We start from the raw sequence: 21,904 nt of genomic DNA on the forward strand, positions 1-21,904 counted from the left end.
CCTCTCTCTCTTTCTCTCTCTCTCTCTCTCTCTCTCTCTCTCTCTCTCTCTCTCTCTCTCTCTCTCCCTCCCTCACTTCACTTGTTCCCTTCTGTTTCTTTGTCACCCTCCATTTTTTTTCTTTTCTCTGATCCTTCTCTGCCTCACACTACTTTTCTTGCGTTGCCTCAAGGGGCTAGCAAGAAGGATAAAGGCAGACAGAATGCCAGGACCTCGTACTAGAATGCCTTTGCCCGAGCTGACTATTCTGTCAGGCTGCACGCACTGTCCCTTCTGGGTTCACAGCACTCATATTTGAAATGTGTTTTTGAAGACAGAGTGCCACACCTTTGAAACTGTAGGGGGCTCAGAGTAAACATTTAAAAGGCCCATAAATATTTATGTGGCAGGTTTCCATGGGTTGCTTTCCCAAACTAATCATAGTCAACACATTCACACACACACACACACACACACACAAAGTTCTTTCCAGGCCCTGCCACTCCCAAAGAACAAATGTAGACCTAGTCTCTTACTAAATATTTACTGCAATAAGCATAGTCTATAAACCAGCCAAGGGAAGGAAGATGTAAAGGACTGGACATGCAAAAGCCTTTTCTAGATCCCTATGGAAGAATGCTGCTTCTGCCCCTCTTAGACCCAGGCAAGTGACTTAGTGTTTCCCAACCTCTGTTTCTTCTTCCGTAAAATGAGGGTATTCAAATAGGTGGATGATCTATAGACTCTTTTCCAGTTTTCAATACCCGTGATTCCATGAGCAATCGCACCAACGCTCTTAAAGAGTTCCCATAAATATCAATCTACCTGATACCCCAGTACCTGGTAGGGGCAGGAGAAGGTCTGTCAGAACATATGTCAAACCAGTGCTTGAATGATGTAAGGAGTGGCAAAGAAGTTAGGGGCAAAAGGAAAGGGGGAAAAAAAGGCGTTGCGTTCAGCATGGAAATAAATAAGGTCAGAGAAGGGGATCAGAGAGGCAAGAACTGATATAATAGATGCCGAGCAGGAGTAGGAGGCAAGATATGGCGCTTGCCTGGATGTCTAAGAGAAAACAGAGAGAGAGAGAGAGAGAGAGAGAGAGAGAGAGAGAGAGAGAGAGAGAGAGAGAGAAACTTGGTCAAAAGAAGGTGTGTGCTAATTCCACTTTTGTCCCCTGAAATTTACTCGTGGGTCTCAGACATGCTTCCAACAAAGGCATTCTCCGTGAAGGGACAGACATCTGGCCCTTTTAGAAGAGGTCTTAATTCGATGCCTCATTCTACAGAGGGGAAGTAACTGTCCCCCGTGGTGACTCCCTACCCCCAGACAAGAAAGAGTAAAGATCTGTGCTCAGAAAAATGAAGTAGCTATTTGAGAAGTAATAGCTACATCTGCAAATGATTAACTCTAGGATTTATTACCAATGTGGACTATAAATGTCTGCTTACTTTGGCTCCTGAAAAGTTGATTTCATGGTGGGGGTGAAGGGGGATTTGAGACAGGGAAGGAGAAATCCAAGCTTTAAAAGACACACTTCAAATTCAAAAGGGAGCAGGATTTCTCAAGTACCAGAGCAGAAAGCAGGCTTGACCTTGCTGGTCTAAGCAAGAAGCCCAGCAAATACCTGCAGGGTTTGTAAAGTCAACGGGACTGGTGCCACTCAGAAGACGGTTGGTGGGGAGGGGTCCTGGACGGAGGCTTAACTGAGTGGCCCCAAGTGAACAGGCCATAATATGGCCAGAGTTGGCAGTGGATTACATGCATCAGCTTTACATTCCTGATCTCAGAGGTTGTCAGCCTTGGCTGACTGTTAGAATCACCTGTGGACCTTTAAAAACATACCTATGTTTGGGCCACACTGCAGACCAATTAAATCAGAATCTCCAAGGGTGGGGTTCGGGCATCAGGATGGTTCAAAAAACTCCCCAGGTGACCCCTGAGGTGCAGCCAGGGTTGAAAACTACTGCTTAATTGGTATCATTCTTACAGAAACCCCATGTTATAGATATAACACGGTTTAACTTACAACTCTCATAGTTTTACATGAGAGAAAACTGAGGTACAAAGAGGCTAAGTAACTAGTCCAGGGTTACATAGCTAAGTGGAGGCAGGATTTGAACCCCAGCTCACCCTCATGCCAAATTACCTCCCAAGTCTATAATTTTCAGCTTTCCAAGCTCTCAAACTTCATGGGCCTTTCCAGGTAGAAAATGGGGGCTTTCAAACTGTTTTTATATATTATTTCAAAAATATTCTAATAGAAATGAAACATTAGCCCATATTAATGCTACTCATTAGCTAAAAAGGCAAGTTTCTTTCTTTTGCTTGGAATGACATCAAAACAAGGAGCTGCACTGGATATTTCATGCTCATTAGGGGTTCTCATTCATTCATTCAACAAACATGAAGTGCCGGTTTTCTGCAGAGTCTATAAAATGGAGCCACCCTGTGCAGATCACCACACAGCAGATGTCCAAAGGGCCGTAACAGTGGCATGCACTAGACACTCCGAGAGGCAGTAACATATTATGCTTTTAGTGAGAGAAAAACAGCAAGGGAAATCGTAGGATAATATATACACGTTGCTGAGTGGCAAAATAAAAGATGGAGGCAAAGAATAATAAACTGTTGTGAGATTGTTGGGAATACACTGTTGCTGATCCATAAATATTTAACCCAGGGTTTAAAAATGTAAATTCCTGGCTGGCACCTACACGAGTGTAGTAAGCTAGATGTCAACAAGGTAGGTGGGGACTGAGGTGACCTAGAGAACCCATATCCTGTCTAACAAGTCAACTAGTTCTTACCGCCAGCCTAAAGTTGCCATCTAGGAATGTGGGTGCAGTGTTGTCAGACTTTCTGACTTTTTCAGGGGAAGCTGTACATATAGGTTGCTTAATCCAAGATCTCCCAATATTTAAGTGGCCTCTAATTCGAGTCTTTTCAAACAACCATGTATACCAGAGAAAATACACTCATCACCTGTTCTGCTTGCACCATCGAGAGTGATCTCCCCATTGGTCTCAAAGATCCCAAAGCAACTGCTCATTCACCTGTGCCTTTCCCCTCCTGCAGGTATGCTCATTTATTTTGGGTACGGCATCTGGAATAGCACCCTGGAAATCAGCGCCCGAGAAGAGGCCCTGCACCAAAGCACATACCAGCGCTACGACGTGGATGACCCTTTCTCCGTGGAGGAGGGTTTCTCCTACGCCACGGAGGGTGAGAGCCAGGAGAACTGGGGTGGGCCAGCTGAAGACAAAGGCTTCTATTACCAACAGATGTCAGATGCGAAGGCAAACACCCGGACAAGTAGCAAAGCGAAGAGTAAAAGCAAACACAAACAGAACTCCGAGGCCCTGATTGCAAACGATGAGTTAGATTACTCTCCAGAGTAGGGGAAAGCACACGAGAAGTGTATAGAAATGATGGTGATTTATTTCCAGTAACTTAACCTGTGGGCTAGAAGGTGAAAACTTTTTTGCCTCTCATTTCAAAACTCCAGCATTCCCCAATGTCATAGCCTGTCATTTGCTACTTTTGCTCTTCAGGGTAGTTCTGTCAAAGGGTTTTACCTGGGTCCCCTCACTGGTCCCCTTGTAAACAACAAAAACTAAAACTAAACAAGAGGCTACAAGACATTCTATCTTAGGGCAACCGTCAGAGCTGATGGCAGCAAATGTTTCCTAGATCTTTGCTTTGCTGGTTGAATCTTTTTGCTTCTTACTGAGACCCCCAGAAGCAAGGAGCAAACATGTTGGACCACACAGAGGCTGAGCTCCTCCAGGAGATGGGCCAAAGCAGGTGGGTGTGGGCACAAGGCAGCATTTCTACCACCTGAGACCACAAGGGCAAAGCTCTGTGCTCAATATGCCTGGCTGAGAGCTGCTCCCCAAGGGTGGGCAGGTGGCATTGGCACTGCCTCAGCAAGCAACACTTTGTTCTGAAATTGCACAAAAGCACATTCATGGAAAGATACATGCTTCTTTTTATTCATCATCGTTCTCCAAACTGTAACTTTGGGGTCCAGCAAAGGTCAAGGACTCTGAGACCATTTCCCCTAAGTAAGGTTTCAGATGCACCAGAAAGCAATCATGCAGACCCAGTAATGTGGTGAGAAGCACCATCTAAGCTCTCCTTCAATGATCAGGGGAAAAAAGGAAATAACTATCTCTTGCAGTGAAGGCCAGAAGGGCATTGGCAGAAACTAACTCTCTGTCATGTCTTCTCTTATACCGGACTCTAAGCTCCTGCTGATATAATGAAAGAGGGCAAAGTTGGAGCATGATTTCATGGCACTAATATGCCTTGAAGAAGGAGGCTGTTTGTTTTATAATCAGATAAAAATCTTTACAAGGAGAAGTGACCCAGCCACTGAGATCACATTGCAAATTCTATTTCAGATTTCTAAAATTATAATTTCTGTAGCTTTTTGAGATATGCCACCACTTGATTGGTGGGTGCTACTCTGAAAACAGAAATGTTGAAGCACAGCTTCTTAGGTAATGGCATTCCATGAGATCACATTTCACTTCTGAAACTTATTCTCCTGGAGTAGCTCACTTTTAGCCCTGTATTTTTCCTGCTAATTCTCTGAGAAGTTTCACTGAAGCTCAGAAAAATATCTACCTGGTATGGTCTACATCTGGGCCACAATGGAGGCTCTTAAAGGAATTTTCTCAGAAACAAGCTAGATGAGAGAACCTGCAGCAGAAAAAAGGGATCTATAAATTCTCCTCTCGGGTTACAGGGAATCCAGTGCGACACTGAGATATGTGCGCATATATGGAAAGGCTCCCTTTGGGTCAAACTAAAATCTTTGTGAGAATTTCATGAACGGGAGGCAAAGTAGCAAATTCCTTGCTCTCTCTCTCTCTCCTGGATCTAGCATTATGCCAAAAGTTTTCCAGAATACGTGGACTAATGTATAAGTGTATTCTTTCTTACAGGTGAGGCTAGTGCCGTCTTGGCACATTTTAGGATTATAGAGAGAGGCACACATCCATTTGTTCACTCAAGTAACACTGATTGAGATGTCCCAAGTGCTAACTGATGACAATGAAAAGATGTGTGACATCTGCCCTGGGAGGCTCACAGTTCAGAGAATGGGCAGAACTGGAGCCTGTTAACTGTAGATGAAACAGCTGAACCTGACAGGTCCCGATGGGTGGTGCACTGGCTGTAACATAGGATAAAAGAAAACAGTCAGTTGGAACTATATTTTAATATGCTTTTAAATAAATTGCATATCATACCCATAGCCAACGTATGCCATTTACATTCAAATAATTACTATTTTCTAGATCTTCTTTTTCATGTCTCTATATTAATTGTTTATAACTCTGGTTTCCTGAGGTCATTTTAATGTGATGTTTGGCAATGCCATGTTTTCTCTCCCCTAAATTTAACCATAAAGACACAGTATCTAGTCTGTGAAATACATCCTTGAGGATTAATTATAAACTAATTATCAGTAATTTGGGTGAAAATGAAGTTTAGAACTGGTTTTAGAACTCAACAAATTGGCCTGGTTTAAATATAATCTGTTAAGCTTGAGGTACATCCAGATAGATGGGGTGGGGCTGTATTCATTAAAAGTGTTCAAAGAGAAATATGAATGCAAAATAACAAAATCTTAATGTGGGTGAAAGAGCTTCCTTTTACTCGTGAGGTTTAGGTGTTAAAGTAATAGTAGTCTGGTGGCAGATGTATGCAATCTCTGTAGCATGAGAAGAAAGAGCACAGGCTTTGGTAAACGCTGTTGGTAGTGATTTCGTGAAGATTCTATGAACCACTCTTATTTCAGGAGTCTCTTCTATAATCTCTTTAAGCTTTGCTCTCTTTATTTCTCTCAAGTTGTTTACTCATCTCCCTAGCAAACTTGGCGTTAAAAAAAAATTAGTCAATATGTTAGAAAAAGGTTATTTTAAGGTGAATAGATATATTTTTCTTCATGTTGCGCAGCCTCTGTGAAACAACCCCAGATTTCACAATGCAGTTTTCAAAATACCATCAATCTAGAATGATTTTATTAGTGTTTCCTAACAATTTTCTTAAGACCACATTTGTGAAACCACCTTAAACATAAGATCACCTTATAAATAATTACCATAGAAACTTAGCCCCCTTGAAAGGAGTCCAAGGAAGACCTACATTTTTTGAATTCTCTATAGCAAGAGCTCTTCCAGCGAGGTTTCATCATGTGGATTTGGGGTTTGGAGACAATTGTTTGATTTTTTTTTTCATTGTAGTCTATGTATTGGTACTCTGCTTTGTCTCAAAAGGATTTGAGGTGGCTATCAAATTACATGTAATACCAAAAAAAATTAAGTGAGGAGCTTAGGGAAAATAGAAAGGACAAGACAAAGCTGGAAGTGTATTTAGTGTACAATGCAGAACCTTGCTCTGCATTGCTAATTGCCAGTGAGGGGGCAACTTGAAAAATAATGCAGTTGTTGATAATGACAGCAACAAGTACTCCTGCATGATAAGAACAAATCTTTCCCCATACGTGCAGAGAATTGCAATAGCATAGATTATTGAAACCCACAGATAAGCTTCAGACCTGGATTTTGCCAGGTACAGGTACCTGGTGTACAGTGCATGTTCAATACATATCTGATGATCGGATGAATGAAAGGATAGATAGGTTGATGGATGGGTGGATGAAAGAAAAAATGAAATACCATTTATTCAACAGTTTTGTGTGGAGTGCTTATTATGTGCTATAGCATAAGAAATAGGGGGGATAGGATGTATAAATAAAGAGCAATAGTGAAAGTGACAGGTGAGATGAGGGAGTTATAATGTCCCGTAGGGGTTCAAATATGGAAAGGACCTCCTTTGATTGGAAGGAAAGACCATAGAAAATGCAGCTCTTGTGTTGAGCCTCGTGGAATGGGCAGAATTTTGTTGGGTAAAAACAGGGGTAGGCTTGCTAAGTGGAGCATCAGCATGAGTAAGGTGTAGACTATGTACTGTGCCTCCTTCCAGGAAAAGCAAGAAGCTCGTCTGACAGGAGCTTATGATTTATGAATGACTTATATATGGAACAGTAAGCAATCGTGCTGAGAAAGCAGGTTAGGGCTCACCCACAGATAGACGTCAACAAAGAAACGAGCTGGCTGGCTCTCTTTGGGTGGGGACACACTGAAGAAATGATGAAAGTATGAATCAGGGAAGGCTGGACTTTAAGAAGCTGGGGCCATGCCTTCATCTGTCTATTCATGGAGCTAACAAATCACATGCACACTCCAAGTTGATTTAACATATTAAAGGGGGAAAAATATCCAAGTTAAAGCAATTTATGATTCTTCCTTTGAGTCCTGTGTCTGATTTGATCATTAACCTAGGAGAAGCATAGGCATTTAACATGTGGACAAACAGTGCAAAGTTATTTGCAGCCACTTCAAATTTTTCAACAATAAGTTTAAACAACCAAATCTAATAAGTTCTTATTAATATATCAATCTTATCTAAACAGTAAAACCTTGGCTCAAGATTTTACTCAGCTGGAGTGCAAGTCCACTTTGGACTAGTGAGAGGAATGGAACGATAGAATTAGGTTAAGAATCCAGTTCTACTTCTTAGTAACTAACTAATATCTAATCAAATGTGTACATAATAGTCATGATGAGCCTGTTTAAATAAACAGGAAAGAAAGTTATTGGATTTAATGATTCCTCCTTCTCTGGAACTTGTGGGCTAGTCAGCATGTAAACCTAGTATGTATTGGGAAACAAAACACAGATTCCTGTAAAGAAATATCTTTTCCCTATTCTCCTGAAAAGAGTTGATAAACTTGACTTCCTCTACCACACACTTGTTGGAAGTCTACCTTATAAGGGATTGCCTCTTATCTGCATTATACAGAGAAGTTACAAGAGTTTGAGAATCAGCCTCAAAGACGAGAGAAAATTCCCACCAGCTTTTACCAAGGTCCTGAGATGTCAGTGGAAACCCACTGACAGCCAAATACCTATCTTGTATCTCAGAAGAGAAAATCTTGTTAGGTGGAGAAGTCAGAAATCGGGGAATGGGTCTGAAGCCAGAGCTGGGGTCAGCTCTCTGAGTCCAGTGGCAGTTAACGGTCCACTCTTGGATTTAAGCCTTCAGGTTAGTGAGCAATCCACAGATGGCCTTCATTTCTTATGCTTGTGGGGAGAGGGAGTGCAAAGGAAACACACACTCAAAAGTTGGCCTTGAAAAAAAAAAAAAAAGTTGGCCTTGAGGTCTGCATGACAGCACTCCATTTTCACGCCATTTGGAACCAGACTGGTCAAGGAGGGTGATTCTATCCAAAATTTTTACAAAGCCTAGGTTTCCCTTGAATGCATGTAACCTCCCTGACACTAGGGACCTGTTTGTCTACCAGGGCCCTATGGAGTCAGAGAGAGAGAGAGAGAGAGAGAGAGAGAGAGAGAGAGAGAGAGAGAGAGAGAGAGAGAGAGAACGCCAGGATGCTGTTTTACCACAGAATTTATTTACATCATATTTCTCTGTTGGAATGGTTACGGGTAGCAAAAAGTCCCTTTCATGTACACAATTGTTGTCCTACTTTTATTTTCTCTAGAGGAGAGGCTGTTGTGATTTCCTTCCCCGCCCCTTAGGAGCAACTTCCTTTCTAAAATGCTTTTCTCTTCTTATTCAGCTTGAGTAACACATGCATCTGTCTGAATACCTAGGCAGTTGCCTTTTGCCAAAATTACTTCTCCAAGAAAATGTTCTCTTTTTTTAAGAATTTAAAGCCCAAAAGGGATTAGTGGAAGTTTTGAAGCCCATCAAAAATGAACATGTATTCTGCAGTATCAAATAAAATAGTGTTAGAAGTCACTAAACAGTATTCTACATGCATGGAATTACAAAATTCATATAGGACTTTCACAAAGACAGCTTTGGGCTGAAGTCTTCTGAAAGTAGCTAGCTCTAATTCCTTACTCTTTGAGAACAGTTAGTGCATTTTAGTACAATAACGAATGGAAATGGCTTTGTATTCAAACTAAGAAGAAGAGGCAGCATAGATTCTTTCATTAGGGACTCTTTCAGTGCTTTTTATTTTTTCTCTATTACATTTTCCTGACATTGAACTGGTAACACTGGCTAAAGGGAACTGTGGGTTATGTAAACTTCCCTGAAAGTGCAGACTATGAAGGATTGTGTTCATTCCGATATTGGGATGAGGAGACAGTTCCTTGCACATATCCTCCTAATTGGTCTTGGCAGTTGCCGATACACTTGTCTCATGCTCTCAAAGGATAGAATTTACACTGGAAACCATAAACCCCCACTTTCCAAAGCAAGGACACTGATAATGCTACGATGGCACATAAATACCTCAACTGTCTGGGCTGCAGAGGGGGCTGCAGGGTTTTAAGGGAGCAGCTATTGTTCTCATCCCATGTAGTTATACCATCGAACAACAGGACGTGACGTTCTAGCTTTTTCTCACTGTGGAAAAGAAAGGTTACTGTGTAATTAATATCCAAAGTTGTAAGTACAGTTTGTAAATTTTACTCACTTGTTTCATTTTTGTTTGGTCCTTGAGAAGTACAACTTGCTTTTTACAGCTGGTAATTTCTGGTGTCATTCTCTGATACACACACACACATATATATATATATATATTTTTTGGTATAAAATTGCTGTGTTTGTTAGTTTGTTCGTTTTGTGGTTTTCAATTCCCATTGGTGCACTGTACAATGGGGTGTTGTAGTGAATCATGAAGAAAGAAATAATATGAAGATATGTTATGGAGTATGTTTAATTTTGAAATGACTATGGTGTTGACAATATATTGATTTACAAAGATAGTAAGGGAAAATTCTAAATTTACCAAAATGTGTATATTTTAATAAATGCATAAAGCTTTATTGTGTGCCTTTAAGTTTAAAAATGGGTTTATAAACAGAGTCAGAAACAAAAGTGTCTTACTATAAAATATCCATAGTAATGTAAAGCTTTTACACAGGAGACTACCAAAAGAAAAAACAAAAAAGAAAAAGAAGCTTTTCCGTATTTTGTTAACCTTAACCAGTACCTGAAGTCTGGTACTTTCTTTCCATTCTGAAATGGAGATAAGTGAATCCTGCCTTAAATGTTTCAATCGTCCTTTGTAGAAAAGCCAGATAAATAAGCTCATTTTTTCTTTTTTTCTTTTTTTTGAACTAATTGCATTATTGTGGAAAATTTGTTTTCAGAATAAAATATTTTAAAAATTACAGCTAATCAACTATTAAAATTTAAATTTGAAGAAAGTAAGTGCCGTCCTACATGTTTAAATTCACTTAACTTCCATGAAGAGAACATTCAAGTTCAGCTTTAGTGAACTGTTGGGAGAACGTGAAATAATTCAATGTGCCTCTCATCACTTTTTTCGAACACGATGCAGGGCTCTCTCTGGGACCGGGCTCCCTTTGCTGCCTCCTGAGTGACCTATTCTCAGTGCCATCTCCTAGTCCCAGCCACACACTCCCTCCAGCTTCAGCACCATGGAGCATTTAGTTCCATTGTCCCGTTCATTTTAAGGACAAATTGGAGGAACATTACTTTCCCACAGTCTCACCCCCAATTACGATAGCGTTTGTGATGGTTTCATTTATTTTACTTTTTGATAATACAGGTAGTGACACCTGGAGAAAAGGTACGGTGGTGCAGCAGGGTCACGTGTTTTCCACATCACTTGAGATGCACGGACGGACGTGTCTGTATTTCCTACAATTCATGATCTTCCTTGTAAAAGTCCAAATGCTTAGGCTCCAAGGGAAAGAAAAACAAACTAAACGTATCCACTTCTGGAATCACAGTTGTCTTCTGGTTAGGCTCTTGAAATGATTGAGTCTCTTTGGGGTCAATGCTCAGGCTTTGGATTCCCTCCCTTCCCCCTTGCTTCTCTCCAAAATGGCATCTGGGAACAGAGCCTATATGATAGCATAAATTGGCGGTGCAGACGAGAACTAGGGTGCTCTGGACACTTAGTGGACGCTGCTGCAGAATGGCTACCTGGATTGTTCCCTGGACAGGTGACCCCTGAAGAGGGACCAACCCATTTCGCCAAATGTTTCATGATGACATTCACTTCCAAAATCTGTCGGTCTAGCATTTAATCCACAGAGGTCTGGCACACCACTGCTTACATCCTTTCCAGCTGAGTATACCATTAACCCATCCAGTGCTTTCAGGCTTTCTCACCCCAAAACGAAGCTCCTACACGTTGAAGCCTCTTTGTATGGACTCCAGACCTTTGCTGATCCACCAAGCCCTCAGCACCTCCACTTTAGAACCCACTGCCACCCCCCTGAACCCTGGGGAACCAGGAGCACTACCTAAGATTCAAATATTCAGCCACTTCCTTCACTAATGATACACTATCATTTCTGGGTTCTGCTCATCGAAGCTTACAGCCAGTGGTGTGCTGCACCCTACTTGTGAGAATGATTGTTAACTTTTTATGACTTTTTGAGTCCTTTGCTAAACACAATCTTTATTAAAACTTAACTTCTATAAACTTACAATTAATTATATTGAAAACAGAGGTAATAAATATTCAAAACTAATTATTTTACCACATTTAACTGTTACCTATGCTCTCATGGTTATTTACAACTATGACATCTGTATGGGGGAAATACTACGTATTGACATTCTATTGCATGTGTTTTTCCCAACTCCATGTTCGGTAGGTTTGCAATGGTAGCTTGAAATCAGCCATGGTGGGATAATTCACACCATGCAAATTGGAAATGATATAAAATCAGAGGGTTTTTTTTTTTCTTTTTGTTTTTCCAGAGAGCTGTCCATTACTCATCTACTAGCACACCACTCTTTATATCCTTTCCAGCTAAGTATACCACTAACCCATCCAACATTTTCAGGCTGTGTCACTCCTCTCTCACCCCTACCATAGAGGAGGTAAGCCTGGACAAGTATTTTTTCTCTCCATCCTACCTCTATTTCTCCTCCTCTCCCCACCATCCAGTAGGGCAGCAGGGGCTGGCTTTCCACTCTTCTTTCAGCCTGACAAGAATACCCCCTACATATTATTCTCCTTTCTAGGAACAATAAGCCTTGTATTTGAGTCTTACTAGTGGAAGGGTTTCCCATTTGCCAATGTACAAATAGTATCCAACAAGGGTCACAGGACAACCTAGAAGTAGGGATTACCAGGATCAAAACAATAACTGGATTAATAGTCTAAAATACAACCTCATCCCATGGGTATCAATATTAAGAGGTTATTTAATAACAAGTGTTATTTAATAACAAAGATGTGGAGTCCAGTCCTTGGGCACCATCAGTGAGAATGTAAAATGGTACAGCTCCTATGGAAAACAGTATAGCAATTCCTCAAAAAAATTAAACGTAGAATTGCCATATGACCTAGCGATTCCTTTTCTGGGTATATATCCAAACGCATTGAAAGCAGGGTCTTGAAGGTGTATGTTCATAGCAGCGTTATGCACAATGGCTAAAACTCGGATGCAGCTCTGGTGTCCCCATCAATGAATGAATAAATAAAATGTGGTCTATACATACAATAGAATATTATTCAGCTTTAAAAAGGAAGGAAATTCTGATACATGTTAAAACACGGATAAATTTTGAGGACAAGATGCTAAGTGAAATGAGCTAGTCACAGAAAGACGAATGCTGTATGACTCCAATTATGAAGTACCTGGAGTAGTCAAAATCATCGAGTCAGGAAGAAGAATCATGGCTGTGGGAGGGGGAGAGTGAAAAGCTGTTATTTAAAAGGTAGAGTTTCAGTTTTGCAAGGTGAAAGAGTTCAGACGAGGATGGTGATGATCATTGCACAGCAATATGAATGTACTTAATATCACTGAACTGTGCACTGCAAAATGGTTAAGATAGTAAATTCTGTACTATGTATATTTTACCATAGTTTTTTTACATTGAAAAAAAGTAAAAGGTTTTTCAGAGTATCAAAGCTGCTTTAGAGGCATCTTCTCCTTAGGCCATAACTCAAAACCATTTTAAAAATTAAATACCCCATTAGAAATTTAAGGGATCAATCCTCATATTGTAAACACGAAATTGACAGCTCATCCACATATCATTTTCAAGTATCATCAGTTCACTGACTGGCATTGAGAATCCTTTCTGGGTCAAGTTTCCTTCCTCTCCTTTGCCCACATGCATCTATTCCCCTATCTGGGAATAGATTTCTTCCATTCTCAAGGTGGCTTCAATCAAATCAAGAAAAACTCTAAACTCTGAGGCTCAGGAAAAAAACCACGTGCCCCCATAAACTAGAAATTTGAATTCTCCAAGCTTTTATTTTATATACGTAAGCCTGATACCTATCCATCAGAGGAGCCATTTAGACTGTTTTCAGGAAGGGATGAGCCCTCTTTATGTCAATTAACTGACTAAGTACTGTGGCAGGCTTTCCTTCAGAAAAGGGAAATATGAATGATTTGTGACTCTAATTAACTTCAAACACAGCAACAGGAACACAAGTTGGAACAGAATCCAAAGAGGAAATAGTCCATTCAAATTCAATTCTGGTGGCTGGAAGACTGATTGAATTTCCTTCCTAGCAGAGACACTCCTCACAGGGTAGGGTGGGGAAGAGCTAAGGGGTGTCCTAGCAATGGGGTTTCCCTGTTCTATGAAGCTCTGTGTCCAAAGCAGCCCCTTTAATGTACTGGAAATATTTCCAGGTGTGGATACAACGTCCTCAACTTTCTCACTAGCCTTGTCAATCTTGTATAAGGAGGTGGAGATGGTGGAAAGGGCATATGAAGATGTGCTATGAGACTGGAGGGCCAGTGGAGGAAGGGCCAGTGGAGGAGGCGTTCCAATGCCTCCATTGGAAACAAAGTCCATCATTCCTCAATAAGAAAAAAAATCTGTAAATGCCTCCACAGTTAACTCCCCCTGGAAGAAGGAACACAGTGTCTTAACTCATCCGCATTGCGATACAAATGACGTAAGAGTTTCTTCTCAGAAAGCAGATTTTCACAAGTCATGAGAAAATATTATAAGGTCTCTGTGTGCCTGAGAGGTGGCTGGGGGAATCCAGGACAGGAGATGGCACGGAAGGGAGAGGTCAAGATCCCGTAGGCACACGACCCCATTTACTTCACAACCTTGCCTAGAGCTAGATCTAAATACAACGAGGGAGAAAGACACTATCAACCTGCCCTGACTGATGCCCCAAATCACTCTGAAGGGACAGATGGCTGATGGGGTGCAAAGAGGTTTGGACTGCAAGAGAAAGAAACCCATATTCCACTTCTGGCTCTTCATATCTTGCTATGTAAAATTGGGCGAGCCACTTCCTCTGTTTCCTCATCTACAAACAAGAAGTTGACCCACGATTTCTTTATATATATATATATATAAATTTTATTGGGGAATATTGGGGAACAGTGTGTTTCTTCACGGACCATCAGCTCCAAGTCAATGGGAGATTGTCCTTCAATCCTTCAATCTAGTTGTGGATTGTCCTTCAATCTAGTTGTGGAGGGCACAACTCAGCTCCAAGCCCAGTCGCTGTTTTCCCTCTTCAGTTGCAGGGGGAACAGCCCGCCATCCCACGTGGGAATTGAACCGGCAACCTGGTTGATGGGAGCTCATGCTCTAACCAGCTGAGCCATCCAGCTTCCCTCTGGAAGCTCAGCGGCAGCTCATTGTCTTCAATCTAGTTGTGGAGGGTGCAGCTCACTGGCCCATGTGGGACTCGAACCAGCAACGCTGTTGTTCAGAGCTCACTCTCTTAACCCACAGAGCCATCCGGCCGCCCCGACCATGATTTCTAACTTTCCAGATCACTGCCATGAGAACAGTGAGCACATCTCTCTTGCATCCTGGAGCTCCTTGGCAACTAGTATAGAGCTGGGACATAGGAGGCATGCAATGACTATCTGTTGAAGATATGAATGAATAAACATTAAGTTTTCCTTCATCATCCAGAGGCCCTCCCTGTGCTTTTGCCAAAGTGGAGAACAATTTCAATCACTATTTAAGTATTTGATAATCACCTTTCTGACAGATTTCAAACCCTTTGAATCACTTTTAGAAATTGATCCTAAGATCAATGGTAAAAGGTTTATGCCAAAGAAGATATCTGTAATTACAGGGAAAAAATTGCCCAGAAATTAAAATCATCCTAACATCCCAAACTAGAGGGTTAAATAAATTATAGTGTAACTATGAAACTCAATACTATACATCCATCTAAAAATGTCTTTAAAGAATGTTTCATGACATGAGATCTTCACTATGTTAAATTTTTAAAGTAGGATGCAAAGATTATATATTGTATGTCTTTTGTTTTGAAAAACATGTATTTTAGAAATGCATAGAAGAAGATTTAGGAGATTATATGACTTGTTAACCATTGTTACCTCTGAGAAGTCTTATTTGGGATGGTTTTGCGTTTTTTTATTTATACTTTTCTGTTTTTTCCAAATGTTCTTCAAAATATATTTTATTTTCAAAAATAAAATGTTGTTAATCTTTATTTTCTACAACATAAGGGCATTTTCAAATATTTCCCAGGTCCTAAATGGTAAACCAAGAAGGGTCCCCAAGGAATGACACAAATAATAGAAGCTATCCTCTCAAAGTCATACTACAGACAGATTTTTCTCTCTACATTGGCATATACACATATAGAATGCTTATACTCCTTCAGCAGAAGGAATCCATACTGGAATCCATTTTCAAGTAGAGTTCATTAGCTTAGATACTTGGCTCAAATATATGTTGTTAAGTATTAAATACATACTAGTGTTAATTTCTTCCAATCATCAAGGATGTCAAAAAGATCACAATTTTAAAGGATAAATGCAGATATTTGTGTATTCAGCTTAATCCTTCTACCAAGTAAAATTATGCACTGATATACCTTTGTGTTCCCTTGGGGATACTACCTGTCACACAGAATATCGTCAGTAATTATTTGCTAAATCAGATTGAACAGAATTTTATCCACACCTACGAAAAATAAAAATATTTTCAAAAGTACATATTGGTTATGACTTATACATGAAATACATCCTTCACCAGGATCATTCATTCACTTAAAACCTCCAGTGGCTCCCATTTGACAACAGAATAAAGCTCTTCACTCCCTGGATCCCATCCATCTCTCCAGTCTCATGTCTCACCCTCCCCAAACTGTTCTATATTCTGACTCCAACAGACTCCTCAGTGTTTCCTAGGCAACTCCCTTGTCTTCTTGTGTCTTCTTAAATGTCCTCCATCCCCACGTCTACTCAGCAAACTCCCATTCATGCTTTAAGTTCCTCTCAAATGTATCTTCCCTCTGAATTTCCAGAATTTGACTTCTGCCCTAAGTGTTATTTCATTTTCCCCATTCTTTTCGTATTTTTGTGTACATTTTATACTGTACATAATATATTAATACAGTTGTTCATCTGTAGAGATAATAAACATACATATGTACATCTAGAGACAGAGGAAATAGTTAATAAAAGTTTGCAGAATGAAAATTTTCAAATGAGATTTAATAGCAGAGATATGAAAAGTGCCAATGACTCCTGTGCATAGACAGTGAAAGAAGACACAATAGAGGAAGAAAAAACATGCTGTGGGGACAAAGCCCCAAAAAACAGTTTCCAGGCTCTCGGCCTCACAATAGAAAGGTGCTGGCTCGGGTAGTAAATGGCTATCAACTGTGATCAGATGGCCAGCAGCTGTGGCTAGTAACCCGTAAGCCATTGGCCACTAATATAACGGCTGTGGCTACGCTAGCAGAAAGGAATGGGGGCTAGCAAGAAGATGGTGGCTGGCAAGCGCGGACTGCTGTTAGGACGGCGGGTTGCAGATTATGTAGATCCTGCTTCCTGTGTCTCCAGCCCAGCCGCCAGCGAGAATATATTGGTTTGACTCCCCTATCTATGGCTCCGTGGGTGTTCCTTTTTGGCCTTACCGTGTCCTGCGTTCTTATGGGGGGAGCGGGAGCAGAGACCCTGCCGGAGACCCTGCACGACAAATGGCGCAGCAAGCAGGGTCCACCGCACGACACATGCTTAGGTAGGCCATGGTCTGTTTATTTTATAAGTAATCAAAGAGAAAGAAAGCATCTCTAAAATTTAACCTATCTCCTAGAATTTAAACTATACCACTGGGTAAAAGATAATAATATGTAATTATATATCCAGCTAAGAAAATGTATTAGCAATTAAATACTGAAGTTTAGTGGCATTTTCTGGCACACTCTCAAGATCTAATCATGAAATAAATTCACTTGACCAAACAAAGGCACATTCTAGTATCTTTCCTAATTTGAATTCATGAATATGATGAAATCCTACTACGCTTCCAGAAAATGTCCAGCCAGTTCATGAAAAGAACATAAAGGGAAATTAGAGGCATTTTTATGATTTACCTTATACAGCAATATAGTTCTTTGAAAATGAGATTGAAACATGTTTTATTTTCTTCTCTCAAATTTTATGGAGCTTTAACAGATCAGAAAATGGATGCATTTGAAACTAATTTACTTGTGGCGCCCACACCTTCAGTCACTGCAGAATGTTTACCGTATCTTCTTCAGCAAAACTTGCATCTCAAGGTGCTCCTTCTCAAGTGTCCAGATCAGTTTATTGACCCTTGTGATGAGGTGAGCAAACGTGGTAGCGACCAAATGAACTACTGATGGGACAAAGCAGCCAGCTTAAGGGAGACAATTGGAGGACAAATAAATGGAATAACTATTCTCACCATGGGTGGTAAACATATGGAACTCGTTAACTCCAAGTGACAGTGCTAGCTGAAGCATACATGGGTTCAGGGAGGGTTCAGAAGCATGCGCGGAGAACAATTCTCCAAAGGGTTATTAAATAAAATTAGGTTCGTTCAGGGAAAACTTCAGGCTTTGGAGACAGGCTTCAAGGACACAAATTCCACTCCCATCTCCATCAGGAACGCTGCAATTACCCAGCCGGACACAGAGTAAGGTTCTTTTGTTCTTATCATGACATCAGAAATAAATTCCAAATCCTAAGACACAGAGGGAGTCTTTGATAGCCTCCCAGGTCTTGGCACTGCCCATCCTCCATGGGCCAGGAGGGAAAGTACATGACTAGAAAAATTAGAACCCCGGCTCTCTCTTTTCCATCCTGAAGCCAAATATATACATATACATATGTATGTGTGTGTGTGTGTGTGTGTGTGTGTATGTGTGCCTGTGTGCGTGTGTGTTTTAACAAACTCAAGGCCTCACTTCCCTTCTAGAGGTCTTGCGAAATTAAAAACTCAGAAAGACCTCCTGACCTGCACTGCTCTCTTATTTTCAAATTGTAAGCCAAAACTGGTTAACTTCAAAAAGGCTCTGCAAAAATCACGACATTGTTTTCCTAAGGAGACCTTATTGAATGATTGAGGGTTTTCCAGCCCAATGAGTTCTTTACTAAAAACAGAGTTATGCACTAGTTTTGGCATTTGGGTGCAAACCAAATCCTTGGTCTGAACACTGGGAATTGCTAGCAAGTGGGGACTACAGCAGCCGAAACATAGCAAAAGGTGGTCCCGTGTGATTTTTCATATACAGATTGGAATCTCTGCCGTTCATTAGGACTTCAAAGCCTACACGAGAGCTTGCTCCCTTTGGTAGCTAATTCCCTTTATTTCCTGAAAATCCATTTGTGTAGTAATGGAAATTATGAGTCTACATTTCCTTTCTGCAGAAACAAATATTCAATAACCCTCATACTGTAGAGAAGTTTAAGTTCCCTTTATTTTCCAGTTGACTATAGAGAAAGGATCCCTTTCTAAAAATATTTGTTTTGAAAACTAACAGGTCCAGAATTTAACCCTACCTCTAAACCTACATTTTTCATTGGGAGAGTATTTATGCTAAAGAGTCTTATGTTAATTTTGAATCTGTGCTTTTATTAAATGACTTTCCATAGTAATTCATTCCACTTTCTTAGGGAATAAATTCCACTTGAAGGCTAGAATAGTGGTTAATACTTCAAGCTCTAGAGTCAGACTGCAAGGGTTATAATCCTGGCTATGGAGTCTTAGGCAATTTATTTAAACTTTCTGTGCCTGTTTTCTCATCTGTAAAATAGCTATCTGATAGCTCCTAACTCATAAAATTGTTTTAAAAATTAAATGAACAAATACATGTATTTGCTGCATTCCATGTTTCTATTTTAAGTAAAATGGGAGTTGGAAGGAGTCGGGGACCTGAGGGCTTTGTGAGGCAGAACCACCATACTAGGCAAAAATTGTGGGTTGCCAAACTTTTACAGTTTATGAAATGCATTTCATGAAATGACTCATGTGATACCTATATTAGTAACTCGATAAAGCTGAGACTTTCGTTTTTATTGTTTTCTTGTTTTTTAATCAACTATGAAAAGAAATATCATTCTTCATATTTCTCTTTGTAACAGTTCAGCGCACTCAGACTATTCACCGTCCCCAGCATGGGGGTCATTGCTTCAAGTCTCCACTTTACTCTGCTAACTACATGTGGCCATGCATTTTATGTATGTGTCAATGCCAGCTGATTCAGCTATGTTTCTGTTGCAACCATCACGATTAAATCTCACCTGGAGAGGGAATTTTTAAATCATTCAGAGAAGCAGAAGATTGACACCTTCAAGTAAATTCCAGCCCCAAGAAAAAACAGCATGCTCCTCTGCTGAAGATCTTAGCAGGACATTGTACAGAAAGAAGCCTGGAGTGGAAGGCACTTTCCTGCTGATTCCTCAGTTTTGCTCATAATTAAATCAATAGACTTTAGGGACCTTAGGGATTGGCTGACTTTCAACACTCATAAAAAAGGTGCAACATTGGAAGAAGACCTAGTCAATATGCCTTTATATTCTATAAACTCTTATCTTTAATCTGTGCCATAATGTGCATCTGTTGGTATTTTATTTTGCCCTCTAGTCAGGGTGTAACTTTCCAAAGTATGTTAAAGGTGACAACAATAAGAAGCGAATGGCATCATTATTGATGTACCTGAAAACACACTAGACTGTCAGTTATTTGATGACTGGAGGTCTTTTTTCTTTTTTTATATCTTATAGCTATGCATGGCTGGCACATAGCAAGTGCTCATTAAATGTTTACTTAATTAACAAATGCATCAATTAATGAACAAATAAATAATTTTATCAGATGCTCATAAAACCCATTTTAAGATGACCAAAGTTTTAAGAGCTTGTGAATTTTTAAATAATAAGCAGGATTTCAAGTCTTAATAAAATATCCATAAGCTCTAAGGAAGCACAGATCTAAAAACATAGCACAGCCATGAATTATGTAGCTGACATCATACCCTGAAGGCCTACTTAATTCAGAATTCTGTTCCATTCCAAGAAGACAGAATAAGGGAGTTATTTTAATTAATAATAGCTTTTTAGATGTACTGAAAATACAAACAGCTTTAAGAAAAAAGTTTAAAATTTATAATAATGCTCCAGGTGATTTCTCCTATAAAGTGTCCATTGTTGAGTGATGATTGACTCCCTCCAAAACATTCTCTAGATGAGCTCATGGGGCAATGTGGAAGAGGGAGGCAATGGAAAAGAAGTTTAATGATTGAATTAAACCTTTGGATATTGGTATAATGAACATGTGTTACTTTGCATCCTCTCAGCATGAGTGTCCCCTTTCCTTGCTAAAAGGACCCTAACTTCCTTTGGCAGAATCATTCTCCTTCTCACTCCCCAGGAAAAGAAATATACATGGAGCATATGTCCCAGGTCTGACCCAATTTCCCTAGCTACAGTGATTGGCTCAGGGGCTGGCACATGACCCTTCTAGCCAATCAGATGCTCCCTTCCTGGTATTTGAATCTTAAACTAAGTGATAAAAAAACTAAACATGATTGGAATTCCTTCATCCTAGCAACAGAGCCCTTGCAAAACTGTCCTTGCACTTTCCCTTCTCTGGGTTTGGTTTCCTGTGGAAACTAAGTTTTCTTCCTCAAAGTCCTATTTTCCTACCTCCTCCCAAAATATCTCTTTTTTGTTTCCTCTAACTAGAGTCTGTTTCTCTTACTCATAAACATTTTTCATAAAAGCCAGGTAGGCATAGATGAAGCTTTGCATGCCAAACTAAGGCATTTGCACTTTATCCAGTGAGCAAAGGGGACACATCAAATGATGTCAAGTGAGGGGAACACATACTGAGATTTGTGTATTGATGAAGCAAAAGGTTGACTGGAAGGAGGAGAGGAAAGAGTCATCCAGGAAGGAGATAATGCAGTCTTGAGGCGATAAGAAGACAGTGAGAATGAAAATGAGAAACGGCCCCCCACCCTGCCCTGCCAAGGTAGCATCAATGGGAAAGGAAGTGGTCTAGAACTCAGGTTCTGGTTTTGGTTCCAGGAAGCACCAGAAGAGAGGCAGGTTCATCTCTGAACCTGAGCAGTCGAACTGTGAGACATCCTGAGTGCTGTCAAAAGCATAATGGGTTCCATTGAGGAGGGTAGGTTTGGGAATCAGTTTGGGTTTTTTCACTTCTGTTTATTTTTATTTTCAGAAAATTATCATAATACTTACAATTTTTTAAGAATTGCTATAAAATAATGGTTGATTTCTCCATAATTATCAGAATTATTCATTTATTTATTTGTTTTAATTAAAGTTCTTTGGGGTGACAATTGTTAGCAAAGTTACATAGGTTTCAGTTGTACAATTCTGTAATGAGGATAAAGGGGATCGAATATATGGTGATGGAAAGAGAACTGACTCTGGGTGGTGAACACACAATGTGATATATAAATGATGTATTACAGAATCAGAATAATTTATACTTGATGTCTTGGCTAAGTGGGACTGAAATCAAAAAAAGCTCTTGGAATGTTGACTCAGAAATCATCCTAGGAAGCCTGTCCTGTTGATGTCTGTCATGCCGAGCTCTCGTGAGACAATCTGGTCCTTAAAAAAGAAAAAAAAAAGAAAAAAGTATCTTT

General features: G+C 40.1%; 1 protein-coding gene across 2 annotated transcripts in view; it reads left to right on the top strand.

Annotated features, from left to right (window-relative positions):
* Window positions 1-6,297, top strand: part of SLC7A14 (solute carrier family 7 member 14) — a 97,312-nt gene extending 91,015 nt beyond the window's left edge. For both annotated transcript variants that reach the window (XM_081065203.1, XM_081065202.1), the window contains one exon: window positions 3,055-6,297. In XM_081065203.1, coding sequence (XP_080921329.1) covers window positions 3,055-3,377 — 323 coding nt within the window. In that variant the 3' untranslated portion in view covers window positions 3,378-6,297. The remainder of the gene's footprint in view (window positions 1-3,054) is intronic.
* Window positions 6,298-21,904: the final 15,607 nt, after the last annotated feature.

The sequence above is a fragment of the Rhinolophus hipposideros genome (assembly GCF_964194185.1).
Source record: "Rhinolophus hipposideros genome assembly, chromosome: 2".
NCBI classification, from domain to species: Eukaryota; Metazoa; Chordata; class Mammalia; order Chiroptera; family Rhinolophidae; genus Rhinolophus; species Rhinolophus hipposideros.